This window comes from Paramormyrops kingsleyae, chromosome 22 (genome assembly GCF_048594095.1).
Source record: "Paramormyrops kingsleyae isolate MSU_618 chromosome 22, PKINGS_0.4, whole genome shotgun sequence".
Taxonomy (NCBI): domain Eukaryota; kingdom Metazoa; phylum Chordata; class Actinopteri; order Osteoglossiformes; family Mormyridae; genus Paramormyrops; species Paramormyrops kingsleyae.
Window position 1 is genome coordinate 15,169,039 of NC_132818.1, and position 17,611 is coordinate 15,186,649.

The window sequence follows — 17,611 nt, forward strand, 5'->3', positions numbered from 1 at the left end:
TACACACACTGACACACGCGCAGACATACGCAGACGCAAGCAATGCCAGCTGCCGTTTCTCTATGGGGGAGAAAGGCATGATGGGATAGTACATACAGACACACACACATACAGACACACACACATACAGACACACACACACACATACAGACACACACACATACAGACACACACACACACATACAGACACACACACATACAGACACACAGACACACACACACACACACATACAGACACACACACACACATACAGACACACACACATACAGACACACACACATACAGACACACAGACACACACACACATACAGACACACACACACATAAAGACACACACACACACACATACAGACACACATACAGACACACACACATACAGACACACACACACACACACAGACACACACACACACACACACACATACAGACACACATACAGACACACACACACACATACAGACACACATACAGACACACACACATACAGACACACACACACACACACATACAGACACACATACAGACACACACACATACAGACACACAGACACACACACACACATACAGACACACACACACATAAAGACACACACACACACATACAGACACACACACATACAGACACACAGACACACACACACATACAGACACACACACACAGACACACACAGACACACACACACACACACATACAGACACACACACACATAAAGACACACACACACACATACAGACACACATACAGACACACACACATACAGACACACACACATACAGACACACACACACACACATACAGACACACACACACACATACAGACACACATACAGACACACACACATACAGACACACACACACACACACATACAGACACACACACATACAGACACACACACACACATACAGACACACATACAGACACACACACATACAGACACACACACATACAGACACACACACACACATACAGACACACACACATACAGACACACACACACACACATACAGACACACACACATACAGACACACACACATACATACAGACACACACACATACAGACACACATACATACAGACACACACACACACATACAGACACACACACATACAGACACACACACATACATACAGACACACACACATACAGACACACATACAGACACACACACATACAGACACACATACATACAGACACACACACACACATACAGACACACACACATACAGACACACACACATACAGACACACATACATACAGACACACACACATACATACAGACACACAGACACACATACAGACACACACACATACATACAGACACACACACACATACACACACACACACACACACACACACACATACAGACACTGTACTTCTCTACAGGGAGAATGGTCTGCTGGCTTTAGTGTGGATTATGTGTGCATGTGTGTGTCTGTATGTGTGTCTGTATATCAGACTGCACCTCCATACACAGGTGTGCGTGAGAGAGAGTGCTTCAGCTGAGTGTTTGATACGGAGGGTTAAACCTACCTGAAAGCGTTGCCTTGGGAACCGTAGGTGTGCTTCCCATGGGAGTCCTCCTGTGGACACAAGCAGCATTACACCCGAGGAGAAAAAAAAAATCAGAAAACATGCTGGAGACCAAAGCACAATTTATACTTCCAACAATTTTTATTTGCATTATAGGACTTGTGTGAGGGGGGAATCATTTAAACTGGTTTTAATGCTACACTCCTTCATATGAACAATACCAGCTTGAACTGATGTGCTGAATAGTTTCTGGTTCACCTTTGGCTTGTTTTGCATGCATGTTAGTACACCTTATGGATGAAAGGGGGGGGGGGCAGATTTATAGTCAGGTGTTCAGCTATGTACACCCCTAGGGGTTTATGGTGTGACTACTGTGTATGTGAGGGGGATGTAGGTGTGTTTGTCTCCCTCTGCTGGTGGAAAAGAGAAAATCATTCCTTCGTGTTTTGTCGGGGAATGCAGAGAGCCAGCAGCCTCTGAGACCTCTCATAGTTCACTTGCTCTTTCCTCTGCCTTGCTGCCTGACCTCCGGCTGTCTCTGCAGAGCTTCAGGTCTCCTGCACCTGCAGATGTTCCGCCTAAAGGCACAGTGACGGCAGTACTGTGTAACCATCTCGCTCATATCAAAAGCGGCGATGGACTCCCCATGTTTCACAGCTGGAATCCAGCTTCTTGTGCCTCAAGCTGCTTCTCCCCCCAGATGTGACCATCGGTGAAAAGTTTCATGTTCCACCCAGCTGCTTATTATGTCAGTGTTTATACGTAAAATGTTCAAGGGAAACCCAGTCTGGCTGGTTCTGTGCCACTCTGGCAGAGCCAGCTGAAGGCATAAGTGACATTAGTGGCTGCTTAGCACCCAGAGGCCACCAGAGGGCGCCCCCCCCATCTGATCACCCCTTGATAATGTGAAGGAAGGTGACAAATGACAACTAGGTTAATCAAATTTTGCTTTGGGCCCTGAAAAGGGTCAGGATAGCCCTGCATTCCAGTCCAGTGTTCAGATGTGTCCCGCCTGCGTCACCAGCTCCCAGTCCCTCCCACCCCCAGACCCCCTTCCCTCTCCCCCTGGGCCTCTCCGATACGCTGCTCCTGAGCCGCCTACCGCTAACAGATTTTGCGCGCTATCATTAAGCCTGATTAGACGCTAATTCGCCGTCGCGCTTGGCCCCTACACCTGATTCCCGCCCCTCCCCCCATCATTGTCGCAGGTCGCCACCCCGCTTCGGTGAATCAATGCTGTGGACACAGCCGCTGTGGGGAGGGCCGCCAGTCAAGGACGGAGGTGCTGCCTCAGTGGTTTGGCTGAGAGACAATTAAGGCTTTGAAGCTTTGAAATGTGGGTGTTTGATTATATGTCGGTCGGCCTTGCGCTGCTCAGTCAATTATTATTATTTTTTTTTACATTATATGCAGTGTGATAAGGGATCAGCACCAACAGGCACAGGAAGCCCCCCAGTGGACGGGGGGATTACCACCACAGGGCAGGGGGATCAGCACCATTGGGTGAAGGAATCCCCACAGAGGGCGGGGAATCCCCTCAGAGGGTGGGGAATCCCTCCCAGAGGGCGGGCTAACCCAGCCCAGCAGGGAGGGCGATCCCCCAGAGGATGGGGAATCCCTCCCAGAGGGTGGGGAATCCCTCCCAGAGGGCAGGCTAACCCATCCCAGCGGGAAGGGCGATCCCCCACAGGCTGATCAACACCTAAGTTTGGCATCATATTTCACCATTGGCTATTATTTACATTGCTGTTTAATTTTTTCCTCCTCTTTTTCTTTTCCTCCTTTCCCTCCTTTCCTCCTTCACCCTCTCATACTCTGTCCCACATAAAGGCCCCAGCAGCGACACGCTACGCATGTGGCGTGGACTGCTCCCCTGCCAACCCCCGCCCCCACTCCCCTAGCGGCACCCCGCAGGGTGTTTAATAATGCTGGTGCCCCGCTGGGATGTAGATGGCGAGAGCCCGGTTCTGCGATGCGAGGCTGGTTACGGGTCCGATCCTTATCCCCGGCCCTGGTCTTTCGCCGTTTCCCTCCTTCACAGCTCTGTCTTTATTTTGGTGTCTCATCTTTCGGTCTCTCCGAAGGTCACGTTAGTTTTCAGAATTTGATACCATTGTTGTGTTTATGAGTGCTTGTGTTGGCTGAAATTTGCGATTATCTGCTAGTCATGCTCCTTAATTTATGCAATAATAATAATAATAATAATAATAAGAAGAAGAAGAAGAAGAAGATGAAGAAGATGAAGAAGAATACCTGCACGGTATCTTTTTAAAATATGTTACAGATACAAATATAAATGAGGTTCTGGTCGGTCTTGGCAGTCAGCTCTTTCGGAGTCCCATCTGGGAAATCCCGCTGGTTCTGTGCAGTTCTGCTCCGTGTTCAGAGCACCGCAGCATTAATGTTCCCATCACGTCAAAAGCGGCACTCAGTGTCACGGCTGGGGAGCCACAGCAGGCCTTGTCCCGTACGAGCCGCCTGATTCAGGAGCGGCCTGAACGTCAGCCGTGTTGTCTTGCTGTCCCCTGGTGCATTTTTTGGTCTCTGCTTTCTGTGTGAGTCTGTTGTCCCTTCATAAATATCTACTCTACATAGAGGAATATTTGCCCCCCCCCCCCCTAAAAAAACATAACACTGTGTGTAAACAACTGGCCCATGGCATGAGCACATGTGGGGGAGCTACAGAGGAAAGGGGTGGGACAACGACAAACCAATGAGATTTAAGAGAGACATGGACAGCAAGGCTGATAGGATGGTGACAGGAGGGGGCGGGACTTCGGGTACCGTGATAGACAGGAAGGTACTGACTTGTTGGCGGTAGGTGTGGTGACATTGGCTAGGATGGTGAAGTTGCTTCTTACAGTTCGTAGACTGGCCAACACCTTTTAAGGGCAGAGGAGGGAGAGGGAGAGATAAGCAGCATTGAAATAACTCGCTTCGGGATTCAGCGCGTCTACCGAGGCCCCCCCCCCGAGAACCCGACACCACCAGGACTCACCTGAGCGAACGGGGTGACGATGAGATCCTCCGTGTGTCTGCAGAGGAGAGAGAGAACACAGCGGGGGGGGGGGGGGGGGGGGCAGGAGTGAGAGAGGGAAGTATGAAGTGGTAAAAAAGAAATGGAAGGAAAATGGAGAGAAAAAAACAGTTTGAAAGGGGGAGGAGGGTGGGGAGTAGGAGGAGCCTAGAGAAAGGCAGTCCATGTGAAAACGGGGGCATTTAGACCGTTTGGGGGCTTTTAGAGGAGCGATTAACACTGATCAGCAAGGTAAGGGGGCTGCGTTTCTGCCTCTGAGGTAGTATGAATGACATCATACTGTCAGGGAATGTTCTGGTGCTCCTCTAAGGTGGGGTCTCAGAATGTAGTGGCGTGGGCAATGTCTGGCTTTGTGGATTTGGAGTCAGAAGGTCATCAGTTCAAAGCCCTCTGGCCACTGAGCAAGGCCCTTAACCCCAATTGCTCCAGCGACTGGCTGACCTGCTCTTTCACATGTATGTCGCTTCGTATATAAGGTTGGGTTTTGTACAGGTGTAGGATGTGTGTAGGGTTATGGGTCTGCACAGTCTGTAGATGCCTAACCAGCTCTCTTCTAAGAGACAGTCAGTCAGAGGTCAAAGGTCAAAAGGGAGCTATGGTGGACAGCAAGCATCTGCGGCACCGTGGGTCACTCACCCCTCGCTGGTCACGGAGGAGTTTCGGGACATGCTCTTGGGGGATGTGTCGTAGTCAGAGTCAGAGCGGTACAGGAAGGACTCGCGGCGCTGACTCTGTGGGAAGGTGGGGTGCAGCACCAGCCCGGGACTTGCCTGCGAGTCCAGCGGACTGCGCACTGAGGACAGGCCATTCTCCACATCGAATCTGGGTGAGGGGGGGAAAAAGCGCTCGGGTAAACACACGGTCAGGGGGGACCACACCGCTGCCCCCGTCCTCGTCACCGCCCCCCATCCCCATCCCCGCCCCTGCCGCCTGGCCATTCTGACAGGGGAGGGCATCAGGGAGCAGCACGATCAGCCATCAGTCACGCTTTTAATTATTCCCCGGCCTCAACTGCACGATGGTGTTACTTATTATTTATTAGCTATCTCTAGGCGGAGGGCAAATTTTATCATATTTTATTATACCTGGAGGCAAAACGGGGGGTGAGTTTAAGGGGCGGGGCCTCCAGACCCAGAGCAGAATTGGGGGGGGGGGCTTTCTGTCCCTGTTATCATCAGCGACCTCATTACTATGCTTATCTACGCCATAATTATCACCGATGACAAGCTTTCCCATAATTCTGCATTAACTGTACATATTACCGGTGACTATTTTACCCGGAATACAGAGCGGCCTCGTCACAAGGGGAGATCTGCGTGTGGGGAGGGGGTTACAGGCATGTAGCTGCTGGGGGAGACGCGAACTTCCCCGTCACTTCAAAGCTCCTCATCTGGTTACTGGCAAGTTACTGGGTTTCCTAGGGAGTTTAAACCCAGACCAGCATCTCCCAGTGACCCCACGCAGCCCAGCCGGCCAACCAGCTACAGAAAAACTTAACTGCAGGGGAAACATCCCTCACACCGTAAAATAAAAAATGAAAAGTGAGTATAGAAGACATCTGTAACCGGCAGCACATAATGAAACCTTTGAAATAGTATTTTTATTTAATCTCCGTAAAAGGAAACACAGAGAATATGAAGGTCTTAATTCTACCAGTAAAAAAATGACTGCAATTCAAATTCTTTTGATATTAGTTCAGCAGTGATGAGCTTTTTTGGAGGGAAGCTGGGATCTCCCACGGAGCAGGGCCAGAATCCAGGGAACCCCAGAGGAGCCATGGGAACCAGACGAGAACCCAAACACGGAACGCCGTGCCATGGGGTAGCTTTGATCTCGCCAGTTCGCGTGTGGTGATCAGCCTCGGGCTCACGGTATTCTCGTACATGACATCAAACGTCACACCATCGTGGGAATCTGTGCCGACATCGGTGGAATTTTTATGGGGAAGGAACAGAGGCAAGAAAGCAGAAAATAAACTGGAATTTCTGCCCCGTAAAGAGCAATGGCATAAATTCCCAGAGAGGGACACTGGCGACAGCAGAAGATGCTGACAAATTAGGGCGGACTGCTTGAGAAGGGGCTGACGGCGGGCGTGGGAAATGTAGAGGACGGAGCCCGGAGCCCGGAGCCCGGAGCCCGGAGCGCCATCGGACCGTCCGATACGGCCACAGCACCGCCACCAGGCGAAGGAGGACGAGGTGACCGCTACCTGCTAAAGTCACCCTGTCACCTACTCAAGGCCTTTATGTCATATGAACCACTATTTAGTGCAAGGGGAACGCTACGTCTGAGTGGGGGGTGGCTTCAAGGGGGGCGAGGCAGATTTGGAAAAAAAAACCTACCCCTCCCTCAAAAAATAAATATCTTCCATGTGGACGGGCGCGTTCCAGAACCAGCCCGGGGTAGGTAAGGGAGATTCTGGGCGCCGGAGAGGACGGCGTGTCCAAACTCCTGTCACTCCCACACGCGTCACCCCTCACCATCGCGTGGTCCAGATGGCCATCCCAGTCCAGCTCAACACATAACCGTAAGAAATCTGGAGAAGGGTAGGGGGTAATTAACACCTTTATTTTCTCTCTGTCTCTCTCTTGCTCGAGAAATGCCAAGAAATCCGGGAGAGAAAATACTCCCGCCCGCTAAGTAAAAGAAGTAACAAAAAAGGCCAGGCGTTTTATTTTTTTGTGTCTGTGTGAGAAACTAACTCTGCTGGCAGAGGGCAAATAAGGGGCAGTCCTACGAGACCAGGTCACGCAGAGAGGCGGCAGCCCTGGCCAATAGAAAGGCAGGCTGTCTCTTCAACCTCTCTGATTGGCTCCTCTCTGAGGAGCCGGCAGGATAGAGGTAAACAAACATGAACTCGTATGGATTTAGCACATGAGATTCCCAACCGGGTTCCACGTGGCTGTAGCGATAACCACGGTGCAACCAGGGCCTGTGCAGGAGGCGCTAAGTGGCGGAGTCGGGGTTCTGGACGGCAGAAGCGGCGCTGTCTTCCAGGCCCGTCACGGACTGGGTGCAGCTGACAGGACACCGCGGGATGCGCTAATTAATTAGCATGTGTTCTTGGGAGGGCTCCGTTAGAACCCCCCGGTGGGGCCCCGCAGCACGCCGGGTGCGTAGCTAATGACCCATTAGCGCCGAACGTCACCCTGCCACCCCACAGGACGCCATCCAGCCCAGCGCCCCGACCACGGCTGGACCGTGACCTTCTGGGACCCTCGGAATGCTGTTGCTAGGGGCAACACTGGAGCAACAGATGCAGTGATTAGCAATGAAACTTTTGCACAAATGGCCTAGGCAAAAATCGTGTGTGTGTGTGTATGGTGGGGGGGGGGTCGGGGGGGGGACAGCAGACCTGATTGCCTTCTCATGTTCACTGACCCCCTGGGTGTCTCGCTAATGTGCACGCCGGCCACCCCTGACCCTAACCCTCTGATCCAAATACCCATAATTCCAGCGTGAGCCGATGTCCACGAACACTTGGGGCTTCCGGACATTTCCGTTCCGATTTCTGCGGCACAGCTTAATGGTTTATGCTAATGTGAATGGAGGGCCTTGGCGCTGGCCATTAAACTTGCCGCATCTCAGTTTCTCGTTTCGGCCGCAGTGAGAATGAAACGGGCCGGATTATTCATCATCAGGCACCGAGACGCCAGGTTCATCCACAGCAGAAACTAAAACAATTACAGCTTTCATCAGGCAAAGCTGGATATTTTGTCAGAGGAAATTAAATTAAAGCGAAATATGACTGTAAGTGACAGTGGTCCTGAAACCTTCCGGTACCTTCCCCGAAGCGAGCTCGATGGGCCGAATGGCCTCCTCTCGTTTGTATAGTTCTTATGTTCTTACAGATCAGAACACAAACACACTATCTGCATGTATGTTCACACTGTAAATAAGGACAGGTCAGCATACGAACATGCTCTCTGCATGTACGTTCACACTGTAAAAATAAACCGAATACAAAGAAAGTGTCTGTAGGAATGAATTCTGGAATATCTGAGGCTGTTCAGTAAAGACTATAAACAAAAGAGTCAATTGATTTTAGGCTCCATTTACATCAAAGGGACGCCAGCAAGTTGCTGGAACATGGTGACATTTACAGTAGATGCCCCGTGGTACGAGGTGTAACTCTGAAAGGTGACAGCAGAGCACAAGGAGAGTTTGGGGGGAGGGGGGGGGGAGATCAGGGCTAGGGGGAGATGAGTGTGGGTGGAGGGGATCTTCATCTGTATTAACCTGTGAGGCCCCGGCGTGGAGGGAGGCAGTGACTTCCGGGGTCTATCCAGAAAATCGTGGCGCTTCAACGGGAACCCAGAAGCCAGCTCTAGCATTGAGTGTGTCTGAGTGCGGCCCTGGGGAGGTCAGGGGCTGGCGGGGGTGTCTGAGTGCGGCCCTGGGGAGGTCAGGGGCTGGCGGGGGGCAGTTATTGTGGCTGCTGAACACCGTTCCGTTGGTGTGAGTGAGCAAGGCTGACTTTTGGGGGGCGTGATCAGGAACATGTGACCCCGGGTGGGTGTGGGTGACCTTGTGTGGGAGCTCATTCGATCACCTCCCCTTCACCGAACCCCCCCCCCCCTACGACAGAGCCGTCATCACCAGGAGAAAAAAGAAGGACCTTCACGCCCGAGCAATGGAACATAGGTGGTATTAGCTTTTCAAACAGCCCACCCCCACACCGTAGCTGATAGGACTTTGAATAGAGCAGTCTGAGGTGCCCGCTGGCATTCCAATGATGGCACTACACGGAGGTCAGGGGGCACACGTGCGAGTGTGAGTGTGAGTGTGCGCGTGGGGGGGTGGGAAGTCTGTCCCTTTCTCCTGCCTCATCTTGGTCATTCCCAATCTGTGTTCTCCTTCCCCCAGAGGAGGTGACACACGGCCAGGGTGCGGAAATCGAGACCGCTCGGTGCTGCAACCACACGGCCAGCGGGGCAGCCAATGAGAGCTCAGCACTGTAGCCGCACGGCTGGCGGGGAAGCCAATGAGAGCACGGCACTGTAACTGCATGGCCAACAGAGGAGCGAATGAGAGCACGGCGCCCCAACCTCAAGCACCGCCCCCCCCTCCCAAACACACGCGCGCGCACAGAGCTGCCCCCCTCGCCAGCTCCCTCTCTCTCCCTCTCCTCCCACTCTCTTCCTCTCTCCATCTCTCCCCACATCTTCTCTCTCCTTGCTGCTACTGTAATTTATTTCTCTCTCTGTGACTCACCGCAAACTGAAGAGTGGAGCCAGTGATGGAGAGACTGCAGGCTCTGGAGAGAGGAATGGCCGACTGGGGGGGGCCACACGGCCCATCGTGGCCCCCTCCTTCCCCATAGAGGAGGTGGCTGCCTACTGCCTGTCTATAATCCATTACCCAGCTCAAAACAATTTGGACCTTGAACCAGAGTATTTTCCTCTTCACACTTTATGTCTTCAAAAGCAAATATCTGCCATTATGCCTTTTTGCCCTTAGTTACACCTTGCACCTCCGCCTTATATGGCCGCCCCATAACTGCAACGGGAGCTTTTATAGTATGTGCTCTCACTGACAAGTCTAATTAACCAATCAGAGCACAGGGATGGCAATGAGTGGGTGGGGACTATGCTCAGCTGCACGTTTTCTGGCTTCACTTCTGCTCAGATGGCTGAAACCGGCGCTCACCACAAGAGCGGCGGCGGCCCGCAGCTGTCCGGGGGCCCGTGACAATCAGCAGATTTAGAAACAGACATCATCGGAACACGCCCACTTGCCCTCCCCCCCCCGTGACATCTGCTTCTTGCCAGAAGAGCGGCGCTGGAGCGGCGCTGGAGCGGAGAGAGCGGCGTCCCCGGTGGTTCTTGAGGTCGAGGAACTCTATGTTGCCCTTTGGGGGAGGGGGTGAGGAGGCCGTTTGCGGGCACATTGCTGCTGGATTTATAGTTTTCCATGTTACCCAATCCCCCCTGACTTATTACATTTTATAATATCTAATGGCGCGGTAATTAACGATTACAGCGAGGTGGCAGAGCAGCAGAATGGATTATTCTCCTCCGTGTTATTAAATGAAGTACTTTTGTGTGGAAAGACAGTGGGCACCGGCGATATGGCGTCATGGTAACTCACTAATGACATCACAAATATCAGATTACATCATCTCATCACTGACATCACATTCATGAAAATACACCCCCTCCAAACCACAACTACTGTTCCTTTGAAGGTTAAGCAATGAGACGGGGGGGGGGGGGGATTAGTGGAAGGGTTGTTCACGATTTTGGATGGCTTCGGGGTTAGGGCAGGCTGTAGATCACTGAAACACAAAAGCTTTAATTATGCGCCTTGAAATGAGAAGCAGAATTAAAAACATTAAAGGCAAGTTTTTACGCATACCAAAGGTTTAACAATATTCATTCATTCTTCCATCCATCCATCCAACCTTATATCCTGCCATCCATCCATCTTCCAGCCGTTTATCCTGGGTCATGACGGGGCCTAGAGCATAAACAATAACTAGAGCAACAATAACAATACACCATTATCTCTCTATTACTCTACAATTGTAGATATATCTTCTGTTGATAAATAGAGGCACTCTTCATAACAGCAGAGAATGATGACATCCCAGGTCCCATGTACCTCCAGCCCATTAGCACAGCAGATCGTCTGCTAGTGTGGATTTATCATCAGACGATGCTGCATCACTACGGTTGTCGTCCCGGTCTCTACCGCCTCCCCCCCCCCACCACTACCCCCCCAGTAGTCATACTTGTGAGAGTAGGAGCTGGGAGATTATCCCGCCTAATTCTTCCTCCTAATCACCTCCCTACCTTCCGCAAATCTTATTTATTCGTACGTTTATCAGATTTGCGCTAATATACAGCGATTAACATTTGTAAATAGCATTAGTGATGGTCTACGTGATGGTCTACGTGATGGTCTACGTGCGCGCTGCTTCAAGTCTTAGACGTCTTCCCCATTATAAATTACTGGCGGCCACGTTTTAGAGCAGAACAGGGACCGTGAAGAGATGCACGTGTGTTCCAGCAGGGGGAACTCTACAGTCTTCATCACTATACAGTCTTCATCACTCTACAGTCTTCATCACTATACAGTCTTCATCACTCTACAGTCTTCATCACTATACAGTCTTTACTTGGGTGTTTTTGTAATTTTGAAATTAAAAGGGAGGCTATGAGCACTACACACATGAACAAGCTTAATTATCATCAACCCGGCCCTGTGCAAAGGCCAGAACATGTTTTCCGACATTTATTAAATAGCTTTTGGCTCCAACAGTCACAGCCAAGATAAGCAGGCCCTGAAACACCGGTTAAAACCCTCCTCCAGTAAGACAGAGTGTTTTTAATATTAAATAATTCATATTAAACAGCAGTCCGTAAAAAGAAGCTCCTTGCAAAACCAGCAGGGTGAGCATTATTGATGAGCTCCATTCAGTGACAGATGCACACACACACACACACACATGTTGGTTATTATATCTTTGTGGGGACTCTCCATTCATTTCTATGAGGAAAACATGACGACCTTAACCCCTAACTAGCCCTAACCTTAACCATAAGTAATCAAACTAAACACGAGACTTTTGGCATTTTTAGTTTTTTGATTGCATTCACAAGCTGAAAAATTGTCCCCACAACATCAAAATAACAGGTTTTTATTACAATGTAATATAAACATAATCCCCACACACACACACACACACACACACACCAACTCCAGCCACATCACCATTAGTTCTTTGCGAGACTTAGATTAGTAAGAGCTGTTAAAATGCCAGCGTGGTCGTCCACAAACACAACGAGGGAAGTGGGGGGAGGGGGGCAGAGAGGGTGACAGGAGAAAATAATGCGCAAAGAGCTGCCTGGAAAGATAATATCCGTTAATAAAATGCTAATTAACATCTATACAAGATACACTGACCCCCCCCCACCCAGCGCCTGATGCAGGCCATGCCCAATTCACAGCAGCTGCCAGGCCCAGCACCCTCGCGGCCTTGGGAGGAGTCCATAAGACCCACAGAACCTAGAGGGTCAGCACGCAGCACTGGGCTTCGGCTCAAACGTAAACCTGCACTGTGGATGGTATGATCCGGAAACACAGACATATGGGTGCAGTGAGCACTACTCACAGACCAAGACCACTGGATACTGGTAAAACCAGTACCAGTTCATCCCATCTGGGACCCTGGCCCAATGAGATTGCTCAAATAAACTTGCCTCATATTCTATATTTGGGATTCAATTTCTAATGAATGGTAACAATGAAGTAACATCTCCAGGTGTTTAATAGTTGCATGCAGAGGTGGATTCTCTTCTCTGGGGGCCCTGGGCCGACATCAGCACGGACACTCCAGGGCTGCTGATTTAACAAACAGCTCCATTTCTCCCGAGGCGGCCAGGGCCTTGATGTTTGCTGGGGCCCTCAGCTACAGCCTATGCATTAATCCACCTCTGGGTGGATGACTGCTCCATCAGCAGGGCCATTTATACCGACCACCCCCCCCCCCCCGCCACCACCACCTGAGACTCGTACACTTCAGTCCCTTTCCTGGCCTGGCAGACCTGCCACATAGTATGGTCTTTAAGTACAGCCTGGTCGTCCAGCTAAAACATTCATGAGCCACGTCTACTGCCTGGGGGCACGGTAAAGCCGCTCGACAGGGGGCACGCTCGCGCATGGGCACAGGCTTGCACATAGCTGTCATTCTGCCACCGACTCACTTTGATGCATCATGATTCGTGAACTGCCACCCCCCCCCCCCCACAAAAAAGCATAAACATTGATAAAAAAAAAAAAAGTTTCGGCAGTTGTTTTTTTTTATATATGACTAACTCAAGGTTTCCTGGTCTTGTGGGGACACCCTCCCCAACAATGGCTCTACCAAGTAAGTACGCAAAACATTTACAGACACAAGCTCGCACACCACTCCGCCCCCTACTGCGGAATGAATAGAAATAACAGACAGCTGCAAGTCAACATCCACCAAGCTGCGCAGACGAAGAGCGAGGACAGTAAACCAGATGAGGCGATAGACCGGGCTGCGCAGACGGACAGCACATTTGTCGGCCTTATCTGCTTGCCCTTTCCAGAACATTCCTAGGAGCAGATGAGAGGTTTGGCCTTTAGTGCTCACCTTCTCTTTGGTCTACGATGTGTAAAATTGTGTGTAGCTGCTGGTGAAGGGGCACACAGAGCAGTTAATGGTGCCTCGCAGTGACCTGCTCATCATTGACTTGCTGAGCATAAACTCACTCTGGTAATTTTCAATGTATCTGGTGACTGTTTGGCTTTGTCGGTGCTCCATCTGTAATCTGATTGGCCTCTGAGCTCCTCTGGTCACACCTCCATTCCCTTCATCTGAATATTAATTTATTAATGTTTGATTTTACTTCACTCCTCTTTGCAATTATTATTAGTGGTACTCAGCCCCCCCCTTTCAACCCCTCCCACCCTGTCATCTGTGAAGGAAGCCATTTTCTTGCTCGGTTGCCAAGCGCAGATGCAAATCCCCCCTCCACACGCCCTCCACCCCCAACACCACTGGCTCATTCAGGCATTTAGCACCTGGCAGATTGTTGTTTTGACACCCCCACCACCACCACCTCCCCCCATTTTGATCCGAATGGAAATTTACCACTCTATTTACTGATGCCATAGGGTCTGTTAAATCTGTCGCTCCTAATGAGTTTTGTGACTCCAAGGGAAGGCAGCATGCCGTACGTCTGCGCATAGCCGCCGTTCGGGTGAGGGCGGAGTCCAGCGTCTGCGTGGGCGGGGACCCACCGGGGCCTCCATTCACAGGCTCTGCGCAGATGATGCCCGCGCAGACGGCTGCGTGTAGTGTGGCAGCCCCGAGATGCGTTGGCCAAGTCTCCTGTGGCAGCGGAAGCAAGCGATGGAGTGGGTTTCTCCCACGTTGGCAAGGGCAAGCGGGTGAATAGTTTTACCAGTAGCAGTAAGCGCGCGGGTGACCGGCTTCTCACTGTTAGAATAATCCATCGGCACTGACTTCAGGTCAGATAAGAGATCCAGATTATTATTATTACATCAGATAAGGAGGGTAATCCAGGGTAGAGGGATCCCAGGAAGTCATTGTTACTCCTTTACGCCAGACAGGACTAACTGGGGGGGGGGGGGGGGTGTAATTGGCGACACACTGGCCTGATTAAATATTTAAACTTCAATTTGAAGATAATGTGAATTATTTGAACTGAGATTACATATTTAAACGACCAGTGAAAAATAATTGTGCCCAAAGTGATGGATTTCTGAGTGAGTACAGATACATCTCAGAAGGCTTCAGCCACCACGTCCTCTGTCATACTGTTCTGATTGGACATTCACACTTTGATGTGAGCACAGTCTAACTGAGCCCTACACAGGTGCATGGTAACTGAATGCTGTACCCGTATCCTCTTCCCCATCACACTGTACCTGTATCCTGTTCCCCATCACATTGTATCTACATTATATCCCATTCCCTATGAAATTGTACCTGTATCCTCTTCACAATCACACTGTGCATGTATCCTGTTCCCCATCACAATGTACCTGTATCCTATTACCCAACACACTGTACCTGTATCCTGTTCCTCAACACATTGTATCTACATTATATCCTATATCCTATTCCCTATGAAATTGTACCTGTATCCTGTTGCCCATCACACTGTACCTCTATCCTAGTACATCTCACATACCATGGCACTCCACTGCCTAGCAACACTACCCAGTCCTGTGACATCAACATTCCCACTTACCCCGTCATACTGTAACTCTGCCCTACCCCAGTACCCTGTCACAGTGACTACCCTCGGGGGCTGGGGGGGGATTGTTACTCTCCCCTTCAGCCCACACAGGGAGGGTATTTTTAGCATATCAGCCTGTCTCTGAGTTAGAGAACCTGACTCCATCTCTACAGACTGGGTTGCTGGGGCTATGTTATTTTAATCCACACAGCTGAGCGCGAGTGAGTCATCAGGCGCTACCTTTGTGTCACTGTAGTCCTCTCTTTTTTCCCCTCAATTTCTTCCCATTGCTCCTCTTTCCCGTTTCCATCCCTTTCTTCCCTGCCTCCTGCCCATCCTTCAGTGTCTGTCTGCATGCACCCATATCTGTCATCCTCCCTAGTAGCGACCATCTCTCTCTCTCTCTCTCTCTCTCCTCGTATTTTTGCATGACATGCTTTGCTAAGCGGTTGCCATGATCCTGGGTGACTTACATAACTTACGGTCTCTACATTCCTCCTGTTTGCCGAGCGTGCTCCTCACTCCGAGGTGAAGCAGATGTTCTCCTCCTCCTGAACCTCGTCCCACATGGCCCTGCCTTCTCCTTTCACCCCCTCCTTACCGCTCTTCCTCACTCACCATGCCCTCCCACCCCAATCTCATTCTTTGTCTCTCAATCTCTCGATTTCTCTCGCTATTACTCAGCGCTCTCTGGCTCTCTCAAACAAATCACTTCATTGGCATGAATAAAGCCTCAGCGAATGAAGACAGAAATTATTCACTTCTCCGCATTCAAAATTGCTATATAAATAGCAATAACACCTGAATAAATGAAATTTTAATATTACAAGTAATAATTCTATTGTTAGAATGTTCCAGATCCACATAGGTATTTGGTAGCTTATCGCTATGCTTATAATACTATCCAACAATTCATGCATCCATTTTCAATAAACATTTATCCTGGGAAAATCAACATAACACAGGCGAGGAAATTGGCAGCCAATAAGCATTCAATCACAGCACAAAAATAAAAGCTATTTGCTTTTTTATATCAGGAATGGTTAGTCACTCTCACCCAGGCACTGACGGAGCATGATGGGTAAATGTTAGAAAATGAGCCGTGTCTCCTCCAATGGCAAGCTGCCATTAACAAATCCAGAGATGCGTGTGAAAAATGGAGGGGTGGGGGGGGTTCTAGACGGGCGTGGACCCCTGCGTCATTCAGCGTGAGGCACTTTGGGGCCACCCCGCTTTCCTTCCAGCTCCATCCGTCGCCACAGAACGAATGAAGTGACATTTTGCAGCGAGAAGGCGTCCTGGCCTCGCTCACATCGGCGGGCCGCAGTTAAATGTCACTTAACGAGGCAAACGGCCGTACTCGCTACCTCAGACATGCTGTGGCGTTATGGCGGCGAATTGCAACGTTTTGACGGTTTACTTGCTCCCCTGTGCCCCATTACATTGCCAATCCACGGTATGGAGGAATTTCAAAATCCCGCTTGACCCCCACTGTGCACATGTAGAGGGTTTTATTTACGTCCAGATGTGAAGAGCGGTGCTCTCCTCTTACAGTAGGTTATCAGCGCTGGTACCGCTTTCCCCTCATTTGGGCTGGAAGATTCTTCTTTTCCTTCCCCATTCTGATTGTGCTCGGGTTCTGTGATCTGTACGTTTGCTGCCGCCGTCTTCCTCGGAGAATTACTCCACCGACTTCAGTGAATCATCCGCCGTTTTCCTCTTGCCGGCAGATTTCCTCGTTCCCTGGATCCCTCTAGAGAATCTACCGCAAGGCCATTTTCTTGCGAAAGCGCGGCGTATTAAATTAAAGCTGGGTTCATTGATCAATTTATCGATCTTTCAGGGCTGCTGTGCATTATACAGAAGGCTTTTAATGGATTTTACTACAACTTGATCCATTCCGTAGAGTTAGACAGCCAGCAAATATGCACAGCAACAGCCAGGACACACAGAAGGCGAGGTCTTTGGTGTCAGGGGTTAAATTAGTTAACAAAAACCTAACAAAACAAAACTAGAACTCAATCAATCGTACCTGCCCTCTGAACTACAGGGATCTTCCCTCAAAATCTCTCTTTACATTCCAAGGTCATCTGTTAGTCATGGAAAAATTGACCATTCCTCACCTCTGTCCAGATTAATCGCCATTTACACCCATAGTGCCACTGATGTCTTCTGAAAATCATTCCGTTCCCTTTTTCCCCCCGACCCATGATTTCATCGCCCTACCCATCTCTTTTCCTCTCACAACAGGTGGAAGAACTTTACGGCGGTACACAGCCATCGGGCAAAACCATCTCTGCTG

General features: G+C 50.1%; 1 protein-coding gene across 1 annotated transcript in view; it reads right to left on the bottom strand.

Moving 5' to 3' along the window:
- LOC111849141 (PRKCSH beta subunit of glucosidase II) overlaps positions 1-17,611 on the bottom strand; it is a 56,526-nt gene that overhangs the window by 24,568 nt on the left and 14,347 nt on the right. Inside the window, exons 2-5 of the mRNA XM_023821760.2 lie at positions 5,210-5,395; positions 4,535-4,571; positions 4,345-4,418; positions 1,537-1,586 (exon numbers count right to left, since the gene is read on the bottom strand). Of these exons, the coding sequence (XP_023677528.2) occupies positions 1,537-1,586; positions 4,345-4,418; positions 4,535-4,571; positions 5,210-5,395 (347 nt within the window). The remainder of the gene's footprint in view (positions 1-1,536; positions 1,587-4,344; positions 4,419-4,534; positions 4,572-5,209; positions 5,396-17,611) is intronic.